This window comes from Oncorhynchus kisutch, linkage group LG28, assembly GCF_002021735.2.
Source record: "Oncorhynchus kisutch isolate 150728-3 linkage group LG28, Okis_V2, whole genome shotgun sequence".
In the NCBI taxonomy this organism is placed as follows: Eukaryota; Metazoa; Chordata; class Actinopteri; order Salmoniformes; family Salmonidae; genus Oncorhynchus; species Oncorhynchus kisutch.
The window spans coordinates 483,480-500,098 of NC_034201.2; the positions used below are offsets into that span (position 1 = coordinate 483,480).

General features: G+C 43.1%; 1 protein-coding gene across 2 annotated transcripts in view; it reads right to left on the bottom strand.

Moving 5' to 3' along the window:
* The window catches only part of LOC109872789 (serine/threonine-protein kinase 26-like), a 26,310-nt gene extending 10,261 nt beyond the window's left edge, over positions 1 to 16,049 (bottom strand). Inside the window, exons 1-2 of one of the 2 annotated variants that reach the window (XM_020464122.2) lie at positions 15,579 to 16,049; positions 107 to 337 (exon numbers count right to left, since the gene is read on the bottom strand). In XM_020464122.2, the coding sequence (XP_020319711.1) occupies positions 107 to 337; positions 15,579 to 15,629 (282 nt within the window). In that variant the 5' untranslated portion in view covers positions 15,630 to 16,049. The remainder of the gene's footprint in view (positions 1 to 106; positions 338 to 15,578) is intronic. The other variant, XM_020464123.2, reaches the window with a different exon arrangement.
* Positions 16,050 to 16,619: the final 570 nt, after the last annotated feature.

The following is a 16,619-nucleotide window of genomic DNA, read 5'->3' on the forward strand; positions in this document are numbered from 1 at the left end:
CAGGACTATTCATTTGATATTTCAGAACAATCCGAGATGGTGGGTGTCAAATCCTCTTTCTAGTGCTTTTTGAGGTGGAACGAGTGGCGGTGTGCGTGTGTGTTACCTTGAGGTAGGAGCCGTAGTACTTGGTGACGTAGGGGCTGTCACACTGGCTGAGCACGGTGATCTCCTGCTGGATGTCTTCCATCTCATCCTCAGCCTCCTCCAGGTCTATGGTCTTGATGGCCACCACATTCTGGGTACGGTTGTCGATGCCCTTGAACACCTCGCCGAAGGAGCCCTTCCCAATACGCTCCAGCTTGGTGAACAGCTCCTCAGGGTCCGTCCGGCTGTTCTGAAGGTTTAGAGACAGAGAAGTTATGTGGCTAAAAAAATTAACATTCCTTACCCCAGGACACCTCAACAGGTGACAATCCAGGAAAAAAATGTTTTTTATAGAGGACTGTTTCAGCATAGACCTGATCATTTATTCACGGGATTTGAGTTTCAGCGTAATCTCCTTCATCAGAGCCTTATGTTATGTGGCTAGTTTATACTGCTGAATGAGTCGAAAACAGGTAGTTGCCATTTCTTTAACTGAGGTTGAACGGTGAGGCTACATAGTTTATCGATAGGCCGGGCTATAGAAAACTGACGATCAACTGTTTTATAAAAGAATAGCCTACCCAATTTGAAAAATCCATATGGCCTAATCTGCACTGTAACCTATCCCTAGATGACCACAAGCATGTTTCCAAAGAGAGCCTGTTGGATCCAAATAAATGATAAACTGTCTCCTGTTAAGCTTATTATTGCCAAACCTTGTTCTAAAATGTGGGACATTTGAAATACAGCAAAGGTGAAAAGGGTGTGGCATTGAGATCACTTGGAAGCAGATGTGTTTTGACCGGAAAATGGGTTTCCACAGACAGATCTTTGCCCACGTGCATTTCTCAGTGTTTCCGATATTTTAATTTAGCAGCGGTGGTCCGCCGCTGCCAGGTCATGTCCTCCGCTCCCAAAAAAACTAAGTACGTAGAAAAGATAATGCCGTTGAATATTTTTTGAAATAAGATCAACTTTGAGAACTAACAACCACCTAAATAAAATCTAGACGGTCAGGGAGAATATAAAATGTTTTAACAAAAAAACTTGATCTCTCCCTGCCCTGACTATTAACAGCCCTGTCTGGCAGGTTGGCACAGAGGCAGGAATAGATTACTTTCTTGTCTTTGGTCACCTTTGGGTGTGTGGGGCTTCAGTGTGACAGGACTGCCTAGAATGGCAACAGCGTCAGTGTCTGGGCAGAGACTGGCTCATGGCGTCACAGAGGGCCAGAGCAGCTATAGGAGGCTGTATCCTGCCCCAAGTCTCACGCATCTAGACCGTTCTGCCTCAGATAAAGCTGTGAGCACTAGGCTAATCTGGAGACTGCCCAGGCCAGGACCTTAATCAGTTTGTTACCGCCACATGGCAGAACATGTTTGGCTGGAAATAACTTCCGTCAACAGAATTTCTTGGGAGGAAGCTAGCTGTCTAAATCCAACAGGCCTATTCTGATTCAAAACTAAAAGCTGAAGACAATAGGCCCCTGTGCATATTGTGGAAAGAACATGCAGGCAGCATGCCCAACATTTAACATACACACGTCCTGTGCATGGGCCCGTTTCCAATGCACTGTTGACAACTAACCTAGCGCAGACTCAAGTGTTACCCACAGCAAACAAGAGTAAGGAATACTCCCTCTCAGGCCACACCCTCTTCAAGCTGACAGAACACTTCAAATGTGGCCAATGCTACTGGTCATTGTTGGCAGTCTCACAAAACAGTAAGGCTTGCCGGGCCTGATTTAGGCGTCAGACTTTGGACTGCAGGTAGGCCTAATGCCCATACCAGAAAACAGAGGAAATCACAAGGGAGTTGCTGATCTCCCTGGAGCGAGAGAGACAGGTGGATATCCTGCATTTAGGAATTCATTTGCCAGAGCAATGAAGCATGGTGAACAAACGTCATTACTAAAGCCCCAGGGAAATTACTAATATCAACCACCTCTCATCAATGCAGCCTTCCTGCTGTTGCACGAGGCAGCTTGAGTGCTGCAAAGTAGCCTTAATGCCCATGTTTTGCAATGACCATACTAGAACTTGGCAGGGAGAGAATAATCTGCAGATAGGACAATGTTCATATTTGTCACAATTGACTTTCCTTGCCTTATAATATGTTACATTCCAGACATGTTAGATAACTGTGGCTAAACTGAAATAGAAAACACCTAAAGCCTAATCCCCAAATTTAATAAATTGGTACACAAAATATAACTGAATAAGCATGGAATCTTTCAACGTCTCACTTTGGTAAAGTAATGTCATAGTTCCACCCACAAGTGTTCTCATGGAGCAGCAATCCTCCCTCTAACGTTCAAATCCTCAACGACAGAGATGAGACCTAACGCTGTAACGTTATTGCACTGAAATGTTCTCATCCATATCAGATTACAGGCTGTAAATGCAGAACAGCAGTTGTAGCTAGTGGTTTAGGCCTATTTCAAGTCCCAAATCTAGTGAACGGTGACCATATGGCAGCCCAAACAATATATCATTTGCCAAGGCAAAGGATACACAAAAGATGCGTTCAGTAGACCAGAGGCAAACACCTGTGCCTTTCTATATACAGTTGATGTCGGATGTTTACATAAACTCGCTTTAAATGACTCCAACCTAAGTGTATCAACCACTCCACAAATGTCTTGTTAACAAACTATAGTTTTGGCAAGTCGGTTAGGACATCTACTTTATGCATGACACAAGTAATTTTTCCAACAATTGTTTACAGACAGATTCTTTCACTTATAATTCACTGTATCACAATTCCAGTGGGTCAGACGTTTACATACATTTAGTTGACTGTAAATAAATGTCAGGGCTTTAGAAGCTTCTGATAGGCTAATTGACATCATTTGAGTCAATTGGAGGTGTACCTGTGGATGTATTTCAAGGCCTACCTTCAAACTCAGTGCCTCTTTGCTTGACATATGGGAAAATCAAAAGAAATCAGCGAAGACCTCAGAAAAATAAAATTGTAGACCTCCACAAGTCTGGTTCATCCTTGGGAGCAATTTACAAACGCCTGAAGGTACCACGTTCATCTGTACAAACAATATTACACAAGTATAAACACCATGAGACCACGCAGCCGTCATACCGCTCAGGAAGGAGACAAGTTCTGGCTCCTAGAGATGAACGTACTTTGGTGTGAAAAGTGCAAATCAATCCCAGAACAACAGCAAATGACCCTGTGAAGGTGCTGGAGGAAACAGGTACAAAAGTATCTATATCCACAGTAAAACGAGTCCTATAACGACATAACCTGAAAGGCCGCTCAGCAAGGAAGAAGCCACTGCTCCAAAACCGCAATAAAAAAGCCAGACTACGGTTTGCAACTGCACATGGGGACAATGATCGTCCACTGGTCTGATGAAACAAAAATAGAACTGTTTGGCCATAATGACCATGGATATGTTTGGAGGAAAAAGGGGGAGGCTTGCAAGCTGAGGAATGCCATCCCAATCATGAAGCATGGGGGTGGCAGCATCATGGTGTGGGGGTGCTTTGCTGCAGGAGGGACTGGTGCACTTCACTAAATATATATTTTTTAAATGTATTTGTAATAATGACAATTACAACAATACTGAATGAACACTTATTTTAACACATCAATAAAAATCAATTAAGCCTCCAATAAATAATGAAACATGTTCAATTTTGTTTAAATAATACAAAAACAAAGTGTTGGAGAAGAAAGTAAAAGTGCAATATGTGCCATGTAAAAAAGCTAACGTTTGAGTTCCTTGCTCAGAACATGAGAACATATGAAAGCTGGTGGTTCCTTTTAACAGGAGTCTTCAATATTCCAAGGTAACAGGTTTTAGGTTGTAGTTAATATAGTATTTATAGGTCTATTTCTCTCTATACCATTTGTATTTCATATACCTTTGACTATTGGGTGTTCTTATAGGCACTATAGTATTGCCAGTGTAACAGTATAGCTTCCGTCCCTCTCCTCGTAACCTACCTGGGCTTGAACCAGGAACACATCGACAACAGCCACACTCGAAGCAGCGTTACTCATCGCTCCACAAAAGTAAATAAAATCCCATTCACCCATCTTAACTAGCCCAATCAGAACCCAACAGTACAAAAAGCTAAATGAAGTGAAAAATAAATCTTTATACATCTTATACTGAACATTGCAGAGCAAGGGAAATAACTACTCCAAGTCTCAAGAGTGGGGCACGTTTGAAACGCTATTAGCGCGCACCCCGCTAACTAGCTAGCCATTTCACATCGGTTACACCAGCCATTAGGCTGATAGGCTTGAAGTCAAACAGCACTGTGCTTGCGAAGAGCTGCTGGCAAAACGCACTAAAGTGCTGTTTGAATGAATGCTTACGAGCCTGCTGCTGCTCTATCAAATCATAGACTTAACTATAACATAACACACAGAAATACGAGCCTTTGGTCGTTAATATGGTCGAATCCGGAAACTATCATCTCGAAAACAAAATGTTTATTCTTTCATTGAAATACGGAACCGTTCCGTATTTTATCTAACGGGTGGCATCCCTAAGTCTAAATATTGCTGTTACATTGCACAACCTTCAATATTACGTCATAATTACGTAAAATTCTGGCAAATTAGTTCGCAATGAGCCAGGCTGCCCAAACTGTTGCATATACACTGACTCTGCGTGCAATGAACGCAAGAGAAATGACTATTTCACCTGGTTAATTTTGCCTTCTAACCTGAATTTCTTTTAGCTAAATAAGCAGGTTTAAAAATATATACTTCTGTGTATTGATTTTAAGAAAGACATTGGCGTTTATGGTTAGGTACAGTCGTCCAACGATTGTGCTTTTTTCTCAAATGCGCTTTTGTTAAATCATCCCCCAGCGCTGCATCGATTATATGCAACGCAGGACACGCTAGTTAAACTAGTAATATCATCAACCATGTGAAGTTAACTAGTGATTATGATTGATTGATTGTTTTTTATAAGATAAGTTTAATGCTAGCTAGCAATTTACCTTTGCTTACTGCATTTGTGTAACAGGCAGGCTCCCCGTGGAGTGCAATGTAAAGCAGGTGGTTAGAGCATTGGACTAGTTAACCGTAAGGTTGCAAGATTGGATCCCCGAGCTGACAAGGTGAAAATCTGTCGTTCTGCCCCTGAACAAGGCAGTTAACCCACCGTTCCTAGGCCGTCATTGAAAATAAGAATGTGTTCTTAACTGACTTGCCTAGTTAAATAAAAGGTATACATTTGTTTTTAAATCGCCGCCCAAAAATACAGATTTCCGATGGTTATGAAACCTTGAAATCGGCCATTCCGATTAAAATCGGTCGACCTCTAATATATACACACACACACACATATACACACACATACAGTGCATTCGGAAAGTATTCAGACCTCGTCTTTTCCACTTTGTTACATTACAGCCTTTTTCTAAAATTAATTACAATTATTTTTTTCCCCATCAATCTACACACAATAGCCCATACTGACAAAGCGAAAACAGGTTTAGACATTTTGGGAAATGTATTCAAAATAAACAGTAATACCTTGTTTGAAAAATACAGTTTTTCTGGAAGCTGTGCCATTTCCCCCACGTGGGCCAGCCCCCTAGCAATTCAAGTACTAGCCAATGAGCTTCCGGCCCTCGCCATTTGAGTGACAGCTAGCAAGATACACACAGCAGAGCAAGAGCAATGACATGGTGCACATATCTGCACATATGTGACGTAGTATGCAACTTTCTGGGACCACTTTTGGCTCATGAGCGCTACTTTCAGAACTATTGGCTAAAAAGTATACAGAAAGTACAGATGCTCTTTAACAGGCTGAGCCAGAAGAGCTTCAATGCACTTTGGCATAGATTCTACAAGTGTCAAACTCTATTGGAGGGATGCGACACCATTCTTCCGCGAGAAATTCCATCACTTGGTGTTTAGTTGATGGTGGTGGAAAACACTGTCTCAGGCGCCGCTCCAGAATCTTCCATAATTGTTCAATTAGGTTAAGATCTGGTGACTGAGACGGCCATGGCATATGGTTTACATCGCTTTATGCTCATCAAACCATTCAGTGACCACTCGTGCCCTGTGGATGGGGGCTTTTTCATCCTGTGGGCAAAGTCAAGGAGGGGCTTTTCTGCAACTTCGCTATTACACTGTTATTATCAGTAGTATTTCATTATTATTCAAGTTATTACCTCTAAATATTAGTCTAGTATACAAATTAAGAAATGTCAGTTTGGAGAGGATGCTGGAAAAATGCAGATTCCGATTTTGACGCACTAAACCATTCCCACCCAGTCAGATGCGTTTTTCCCTCCACTTTCCCGATCGATTCGCATAACGTCACCAACGCTACTGGGGTCATTCTCTATGGAAATATGTTGTTCAGAGGACGCAGTAATGAGAGAAAAATAATATGTTTCTGGAAAAATAATACGCTACTGAAAATATTATGATAGAGGCTATGCATCCTATAGGATGAATCTTGAAGAGAGTTTGGCTACGTTTCATTCAGTTACACCACATTTAATAAGCGAAGAAACAAAACTGGCACCTGTCGTCATTCCCTGCACATATGCAGGGAATGACAAGACATAGAAAACAACAACCTATCTGATTAAAAGAGATGAAGTCCAGACAGGCTTGGCCTATTTTAGGAAATGGACATACGGAAAAAGTGAACTCATACATGCACACCACCCACCTAAAAGGACCCATCAATCAAGCTGCCTGCAGCGCATCCAACTCAGCCATAAGCAAATCACATTTGTCCTTTCCCAAAAACATATTAAAAACCTTGCCTTCAAATCCTCTGAATATCAAAATTAATGTTAAATCAATGTAGCCCATCATATAAATTGACGAGGATCAGTGGTGGAAAAAGTACCCAACTGTCATACTTCAGTAAAAGTATACAGTACATTCGGAAAGTATTTAGACCCCTTGACTTTTTCCACATTTTGTTACGGTGCAGCCTTACTCTAAAATTGATTCAATCGTGTTGTCCCTCAATCTACACACACACACAGATTGTAATACATTTGCATATTTTTTTTTTTATAACATTTACGTAAGTATTCAGTACTGTTACTCAGTACTTTGTTGAAGCACCTTTGGCAGCAATTACAGACTCAAGTCCTCTTGGGTATGACGCTACAAGCTTGGCACACCTGTATTTGGGGAGTTTCTACCGTTCTTCTCTGCAGATCCTCTCAAGCTCTGTCAGGTTGGATGGGGAGTGTCGCTACACAGCTATTGAGATGTTCAAGACGTTCAATCGGGTTCAAGTCCGAGCTCTGGCTGGGCCACTCAAGAACATTCAGAGACTTGTCCCGAAGCCACTCCTGCATTGTCTTGGCTGTGTGCTTAGGGTCATTGTCCTGTTGGAAGGTGAACCTTCGCCCCAGTCTGAGGTCCTGAGCGCTCTGGAGCAGGTTTTCATCAAGGATCACTCTACTTTGCTCCGTTCATCTTTCCCTCGATCCTAACTAATCTCCCAGTCCCTGCCGCTGAAAAACATCCTGACAGCATGATGCTGCCCCCACCATGCTTCACTGTAGGGATGGTGCCAGGTTTCCTCCAGACGTGACACTCTGCATTCAGGCCAAAGAGTTCAATCTTGGTTTCATCAGACCAGAGAATCTTGTTTCTCATTGTCTGAGAGTCCTTTAGGTGCCTTTTGGCTAACTCCAAGCAGGCTGTCATGTGCCTTTTACTGAGGAGTAATTTCTGTCTGGCCACTCTAGCATAAAAGGCCTGATTGGTGGAGTGGTGCAGAGATGGTGGTCCTTCTGGGAGAACCTTCCAGAAGGACCACCATCTCCCCAGAGGAACTCTGGAGCTCTGTCAGAGTGACCATCGGATTATTGGTCACCTCCCTGACCAAGGCCCTTCTCCCCCGATTGCTCAGTTTGGCCATGCAGCCAGCTCTAGGAAGAAATTTGGTTCCAAACTTCTCCCATTTAAGAATGATGGAGGCCACTGTGTTGTTGGGGACCTTCAAATGCTGCAGATATGTTTTGGTACCCTTCCCAAATCTGTTCCGACACAATACTGTCTCGGATCTCTACGGACAAGTCCTTCGACCTCATGGCTTGGTTTTTACATTGTCAACTGTGGGACCTTATATAAACAGGCGTGTGCCTTTCTAAATCATGTCCAATCAATTAAATTTATATAAAAAATCTCAAGGATGATCAATGGAAACAGGATGCACCTGAGCTCAATTTGAAGTCTCATAGCAAAGTGTCTGAATACTTATATATATACACACACATTTAGAAACATTTCTAAAAGCCTGTTTTCGCTTTGTCATTATGGGGTAGATTGAGTAGATTGTGTGTAGATTGAGGGCATGTAAAAAAAAATTTTTTTAAGTTCTATATTTTTTTTACAAGGCTGTAACATAACAAAATGTGGAAAAAGTCATGGGGTTTGAATACTTTCCGAACGCACTGTAGATACCTTAATAGAAAGTTACTCAAATAAAAGTATGTGGTACTAAATACACTTAAGTATCAAAAGTAAAAGTACAAATCATTTCAAATTCCTTATATTAAGCAAAGCAGACGGCACCATTTTCTTATTCTGGAAGCCGTCACTATCACAGTCAGTGTAGTCAGCTCAGCTATCCCCATTGAGACAGTGTCTGTGCCTCGACCTGGGTTGGGCAAAACTAAACATGGCGGTGTTCGCCTTAGCAATCTCACTAGGATAAAGACCTCTTCCATTCCCGTCATTATTGAAAGAGATCATGATACCTCACATCTCAAAATAGGGCTACTTAATGTTAGATCCCTTACTTCAAAGGCAATTATAGTCAATGTTGGCCTGACTGAAACATGGCTTAAGCCTGATGAATGTACTGTGTTAAATGAGGCCTCACCACCTGGTTACACTAGTGACCATATCCCCTGTGCATCCCGCAAAGGCAGAGGTGCTGCTAACATTTACGATAGCAAATTTCAATTTACAAAAGAGATGTTTTCGTCTTTTGAGCTTCTAGTCATGAAATCTATGCAGCCTACTCAATCACTTTTTATAACTACTGTTTACAGGCCTCCTGGGCCATATACAGCGTTCCTCATTGAGTTCCCCGAATTCCTATCGGACCTTGTAGTCATAGCAGATAATATTCAAATTTTTGGTGACTTTAATATTCAAATGGAAAAGTCCAAAGACCCACTCCAAAAGGCTTTCGGAGCCATCATCGACTCGGTGGGTTTTGTCCAACATGTCTCTTGACCTACTCACTGTCACACTCTGTACCTAGATTTGTCCCATGGAATAAATGTTGTGGATCTTAATGTTTTTCCTCATAATCCTGGACTATCGGACCACCATTTTATTACGCTTGCAATTGCAACAAATAATCTGCTCCGACCCCAACCAAGGAGCATCAAAAGTCATGCTATAAATTCACAGACAACACAAAGATTCCTTGATGCCCTTCCAGATTCCCTCTGTCTACCCAAGGACGTCAAGAGAACAAAAATCAGTTAACCACCTAACTGAGGAACTCAATTTAACCTTGCGCAATACCCTAGATGCAGTTGTACTCCTAAAAACATTTCTCATAAGAAACTAGCTCCCTGGTATACAGAAAATACCCGAGCTCTGAAGCAAGCTTCCAGAAAATTGGAACGGAAATGGCGCCACACCAAACTGGGAGTCTTCCGACTAGCTTGGAAAGACAGTACCGTGCAGTATCGAAGAGCCCTTACTGCTGCTCGATCATCCTATTTATCCAACTTAATTGAGACAATAAGAACAATCTGAAATTTATTTTTGATACTGTCGCAAAGCTAACTAAAAAGCAGCATCCCCCAAGTGAGGATGGCTTTCACTTCAGCAGTAATAAATTCATGAACTTCTTTGAGGAAAAGATCATGAATATTAGAAAGCAAATTACAGACTCCTCTTTAAATCTTAAAATAAAGCGTATTCCTTCAAAGCTCAGTTGTCCTGAGTCTGCACAACTCTGCCAGGACCTAGGATCAAGAGAGACACTCAAGTGTTTTAGTACTATATCTCTTGACACAATGATGAAAATAATCATGGCCTCTAAACCTTCAAGCTGCATACTGGACCCTATTCCAACTAAACTACTGAAAGAGCTGCTTCCTGTGCTTGGCCCTCCTATGTTGAACATAATAAACGGCTCTCTGTACCAAACTCACTAAAAGTGGCAGTAATAAAGTCTCTCTTGAAAAAGCCCAACCTTGACCCAGAAAATATTTTTTTAAACTAAATCGGCCTATATCGAATCTTCCATTCCTCTCAAAGATGTTAGAAAAGTCTGTTGCGCCGCAACTCACTGCCTTCCTGAAGATAAACAATGTTTTCGAAATGCTTCAGTCTGGTTTTAGACCCCATCATAGCACTGAGACTGCACTTGTGAAGGTGCTAAATTACCTTTTAATGGCATCAGACCGAGGCTCTAGATCTGTCCTCGTGCTCCTAGACCTTAGTGCTGCTTTTGATACCATCGATCACCACATTCTTTTGGAGAGATTGGAAACCCAAATTGGTCTCCACGGACAAGATCTGGCCTGGTTTAGATCTTATCTGTCGGAAAGATATCAGTTGGTCCTCTGACAAATCAACTGTAAATTTCGGTGTTCCTCAAGGTTCCGTTTTAGGACCACTATTGTTTTCACTATATATTTTACCTCTTGGGGATGTCATTCGAAAACATAATGTTCACTTTCACTGCTATGCGGATGACACACATTTCAATGAAACATGGTGAAGCCCCAAAATTGCCCTCGCTAGAATACTGTGTTTCAGACATAAGGAAGTGGATGGCTGCAAACATTCTACTTTTAAACTCAAACAAAACAGAGATGCTTGTTCAAGGTCCCAAGAAGCAAAGAGATCATCTGTTGAATCTGACAATTAATCTTAATGGCTGTACAGTCGTCTCAAATAAAACTGAAGGACCTCAGCATTACTCCGGACCCTGATCTCTCTTTTGACGAACATATCAAGACTGTTTCAAGGATAGCTTCTTTCCATCTACGTAACATTGCAAAAATCTGAAACTTTCTGTCCAAAAATGATGCAGAAAAATTTATCCATGCTTTTGTTACTTCTAGGTTAGACTACTGCAATGCTCTACTTTCCGGCTACCCGGATAAAAGCACTAAATAAACTTCAGTTAGTGCTAAATACGGCTGCTAGAATCCTCACTAGAACCCCAAAATTTGATCATATTACTCCAGTGCTAGCCTCCCTACACTGGCTTCCTGTCAAGGCAAGGGCTGATTTCAAGGTTTTACTGCTAACCTACAAAGCATTACATGAGCTTGCTCCTACCCATCTCTCTGATTTCGTCCTGCCGTACAGATCTACACGTACGCTATGGTCACAAGACGCAGGCCTCCTAATTGTCCCTAGAATTTCTAAGCAAACAGCTGGAGGCAGATCTTTCTCCTATAGAGCTCCATTTTTATGGAATGGTCTGCCTACCCATGTGAGAGACGCAATATCGGTCTCAACCTTTAAGTCTTTACTGAAGACTCATCTCTTCAGTGGGTCATATGATTGAGTGTAGTCTGGCCCAGGAGTGTGAAGGTGAACGGAAAGGCTCTGGAGCAACGAACCGCCCTTGCTGTCTCTGCCTGGCTGGTTCCCCTCTATCTACTGGGATTCTCTGCATCTAACCCTATTTACAGGGGCTGAGTCACTGGCTTACTGGTGCCCTTTCTTGCCGTCCCTAGGAGGGGTGCATCACTAGAGTGGGTTGATTCACTGATGTGATCTTCCTGTCTGGGTTGGCGCCCCCCCCCTTGGGTTGTGCCGTGGCGGAGATCTTTGTGGGCTATACTCGGCCTTGTCTCAGGATGGTAAGTTGGTGGTTGAAGATATCCCTCTAGTGGTGTGGGGGCTGTGCTTTGGCAAAGTGGGTGGGGTTATATCCTTCCTGTTTGGCCCTGTCCGGGGGTATCATCGGATGGGGCCACAGTGTCTCCTGACCCTCTTGTCTCAGCCTCCAGTATTTATGCTGCAGTAGTTTGTGTCGGGGAGCTAGGGTCAGTTTGTTATACACTGCTCAAAATAAAGGGAACACTAAAATAACATATCCTAGATCTGAATGAATGAAATATTCTTATTAAATACTTTTTTCTTTACATAGTTGAATGTGCTGACAACAAAATCACACAAAAATTATCATTGGAAATCAAATTTATCAACCCATGGAGGTCTGGATTTAGAGTCACACTCAAAATTAAAGTGGAAAACCACACTACAGGCTGATCCAACTTTGATGTAATGTCCTTGAAACAAGTTAAAATGAGGCTCAGTAGTGTGTGTGGCCTCCACGTGCCTGTATGACCTCCCTACAACGCCTGGGCATGCTCCTGATGAGGTGGCGGATGGTCTCCTGAGGGATCTCCTCCCAGACCTGGACTAAAGCATCTGCCAACTCCTTGACAGTCTGTGGTGCAACGTGGCGTTGGTGGATGGAGCGAGACATGATGTCCCAGATGTGCTCAATTGGATTCAGGTCTGGGGAACGGGCGGGCCAGTCCATAGCATCAATGCCTTCCTCTTGCAGGTACTGCTGACACACTCCAGCCATATGAGGTCTAGCATTGTCTTGCATTAGGAGGAACCCAGGGCCAACCGCACCAGCATATGGTCTCACAAGGGGTCTGAGGATCTCATCTCGGTACTTAATGGCAGTCAGGCTACCTCTGGCGAGCACATGGAGGGCTGTGCAGCCATGCTGGAGGATGTTGCAGGCAGCAGAACGTTCTCCACGGCGTCTCCAGACTCTGTCACATGTGCTCAGTGGGAACCTGCTTTCATCTGTGAAGAGCATAGGGCGCCAGTGGCGAATTTGCCAATCTTGGTGTTCTCTGGCAAATGCCAAACGTCCTGCACGGTGTTGGGCTGTAAGCACAACCCCAACCTGTGGATGTACCACCCTCATGGAGTCTGACACGCACATTTGTGGCCTACTGGAGGTCATTTTGCAGGGCTCTGGCAGTGCTCCTCTTGCTCCTCCTTGCACAAAGGCGGAGGTAGCGGTCCTGCTGCTGGGTTGTTGCCCTCCTACGGCCATCTCCACGTCTCTTTATGTACTGGCCTGTCTGCTGGTAGCACCTCCATGCTCTGGACACTACGCTGACAGACACAGCAAACATTCTTGCCACAGCTCGCATTGATGTGCCATCCTGGATGAGCTGCACTACCTGAGCCACTTGTGTGGGTTGTAGACTCCGTCTCATGCTACCACTAGAGTGAAAGCACCGCCAGCATTCAAAAGTGAACAAAACATCAGCCAGGAAGCATAGGAACTGAGAAGTGGTCTGTGGTCACCACCTGCAAAACCACTCCTTTATTGGGGGTGTCTTGCTAATTGCCTATCATTTCCACCTGTTGTCTATTCCATTTGCATAACAGCATGTGACATTTATTGTCAATCAGTGTTGCTTCCTAAGTGGAAAGTTTGATTTCACAGAAGTGTGATTGACTTGGAGTTACATTGTGTTGTTTAAGTGTTCCCTTAATTTTTTTGAGCAGTGTATATGGAGTACTTCTCCTGTCTTATCAGGTGTCCTGTGTGAATTTAAGTATGCTCTCTCTAATGCTCTCTCTCGGAGGACCTGAGCCCTAGGACCATGCCTCAGGACTACCTGGCATGATGACTCCTTGCTGTCCCCAGTCCACCTGGCCGTGCTGCTACTCCAGTTTCAACTGTTCTGCCTGCTATGGAATCCTGACCTGTTTACCGGACGTGCTACCTGTCCCAGACCTATTATTTGACCATGCTGGTAATTTATGAACATTTGAACATCTTGGCCATGTTCTGTTATAATCCCCACCTGGCACAGCCAGAAGAGGACTGGCCACCCCTCATAGCCTGGTTCCTCTCTAGGTTTCTTCCTATGTTTTGGCCTTTCTAGGGAGTTTTTCCTAGCCAACGTGCTTCAACACCTGCATTGCTTGCTGTTCGGGGTTTTAGGCTGGGTTTCGGTACAGTACTTTGAGATATCAGCTGATGTACGAAGGGCTATATAAATAAATTTGATTTGATTTGTGTTTAGTGAGTCCACCATATCAGCGGCAGTAGGGATGACCACGTGTTCTCTTGATAAGTGTGTGAATTGGACCATTTTCCTGTCCTGCTAAGCATTCAAAATGTAACGAGTAATTTTGGACATAAAGGAGAATGCAGGGAGTAAAAAGTACATTATTTTCTTTAGGAATGTAGTGAACTAAAAGTCTGCAAAAATATAAATAGTAAAGCAAAGTAGATACCACAAAAAACGACTTCACCCCACTGACGAGGATAAAGAGACAATTGACAACTATTAGAAAATAGAAACATGCACGCAACCTGTCCATAGCCTAATGATCAGCCATTGATCAATTTTAGTGAAGCAATGCGGGTGATGAATACACTTTCCCCCAACACACATTTAAATATTGCACTATAAATTGGCAATGAACTGGAGGGGAAGTTTGAATGGCGAGAGTGATATGTAGCCTAGCTCTGGTGTGATATGATCACATTGGCTAAATTGATACCTTGCTGCACTGATGCATTGCAAATATGAAATAAAAATTAAAAAACAAGCAGAGAAATGAATGAATAATTCACACAATTAACCCAGACCTGCCATTGGCAGTTTTGGCATGTCAGTGGCAGTGTCATCAGTTTCTCTTTCGCATGTTCAACTTTTACATCTAACCATTTGGTTTGTTTGGTTAAGTATTTCTCACGTGTTCAAATGTGAAAGAAGAGTCATCCGTCATTGAACTACAAACACTTCATTGAAGAATGCTGTCGACCAATCACCGACGAACTTCGGCTACCAAAACTTCGACAAGCCACAAGAAGAAAAAAAAAAGTGTTGAACCCTGCCGAACACCAAAAAAACTAACACAAACATCGTCATAATATATGCGCGAACTGTTTCGACTGGGACGCATAGGTCACGAAGTCTTGCGCTACCGGTGCTGGCACATGCGCAGATCAAATACACCGCTGAAACGCTGATTAAAGGGTCGAATTTAGTTACATGTCCTAATAATTCACGTGTTGTAATCGGCTGTATGCTTACTTTGATTTTGACTTTACACCGATTACGATAAGCAGAGTTAAGTGTGTACATGACGATTGCCATACGTTACTCGGCCTAGTACTGCCATAATCAGTTTAACATCCAATTATGATTGTACATGTAGCTAAACGTACGTTGACAGACGTGTCCTTCCTTCCCGCGAACTGCCGATATATACCCGAGTGCTCAAAAAGCTGGTTAGCTAATTGATTTGTGTCATGCCCTCAAAACGGTCTAGCAACAATACACCAACTGGATACAAAACTAGCTAAGTTAGCCGCTGTAGTTAAGTTACTTTGCTAACGTTCGTTAACTACCTAGTTATGAAGTTACACACTAGCAACGCCCTGCAATCTTGCTAACTGACGTTACTCAACTAAATGCAAGAAAGCTATTTAACGTGAAATGGTTGTTGTTGAAAAAAGTTGGGAGGCCTCCACTTACCTGCATCCCAGGCACTTGCACCGCAACCGGTGACTGGGCCATCTTCCGCATCCAAAGGAATAACAGAAAACCAACCGATTAACGTTTTAGATAACTAGCCTAGCGAACTAACGTCAGGCAACCCAGTATGCGGTTTATTATTCGCTAGTTAACGGTAGCAACCGCTTTTCCTTTGAAAAACGTAGCTAACTGCTAAAGCCGTCGTAGCTAGCTGACATTACACACCCAGCCTTAACGCTAGGCTAGCTACTTCAAAACAACAGACGACTGACTATTCCATGACATCGATCTTGATGTTTTAACATTAATTTATAGTTGTAAAACAATGTCTTTGGTGTTACGACAGGCTATTCATCTGTGGATTTAGCTAGTAAAAAATACATCCAAAAGTGCAAGCAGTCGACGACTTGTTGTCAGAACTACGTTGATGTGGCTGGCTGGCTTTATGCCATGTTCATCTGCTAGTGGGAACTCGGAAATTTCCAACTTGCTAACTGGTTATCGTTATACACGTGCTGCGTTCAATCAGTCAGCAGGTCGAACATTTGAGATCCCTAGATCCGACTAGTAGTTGAACGCAGCAAACGTTATTAGCGCTCAGCAGTTGGATGGAGCCGAAAACTGTACAGAGACATTCGCGTCACTGCTTTCTCTCCAATTGTGTGATTGCGGCCCTCAATTTGGGGCGTTCCTGTATGTGGGAATTACTACGTCTGCTGTGTTCCGGACTCCTAGTTTAAAAATTGTAAAAAGTAAAGAAGAGCTCCTGCAGATGCAGGAAAACCCACATGCAGGAACGCCCCAAATTACTGGCCGCAATTGCACCCTTCTGCTTTTGCCAACTTGCTCCAAAATCGTGTAATTTCAATTCCGGTTGTTTCTTGATGTGGGCCTTCACCAGGAAACGTCCACTGGTGCCTGCCATTGGTCAGTAGTGATGGGCATTCCGGCTCTTTTCAGTGAGCCGGCTCGTTCGGCTCAGTTCACCAAAAAGAGCCAGCACGTTTAGCTCCCAAACGGCTCTTTAAAAAAATATGTTTT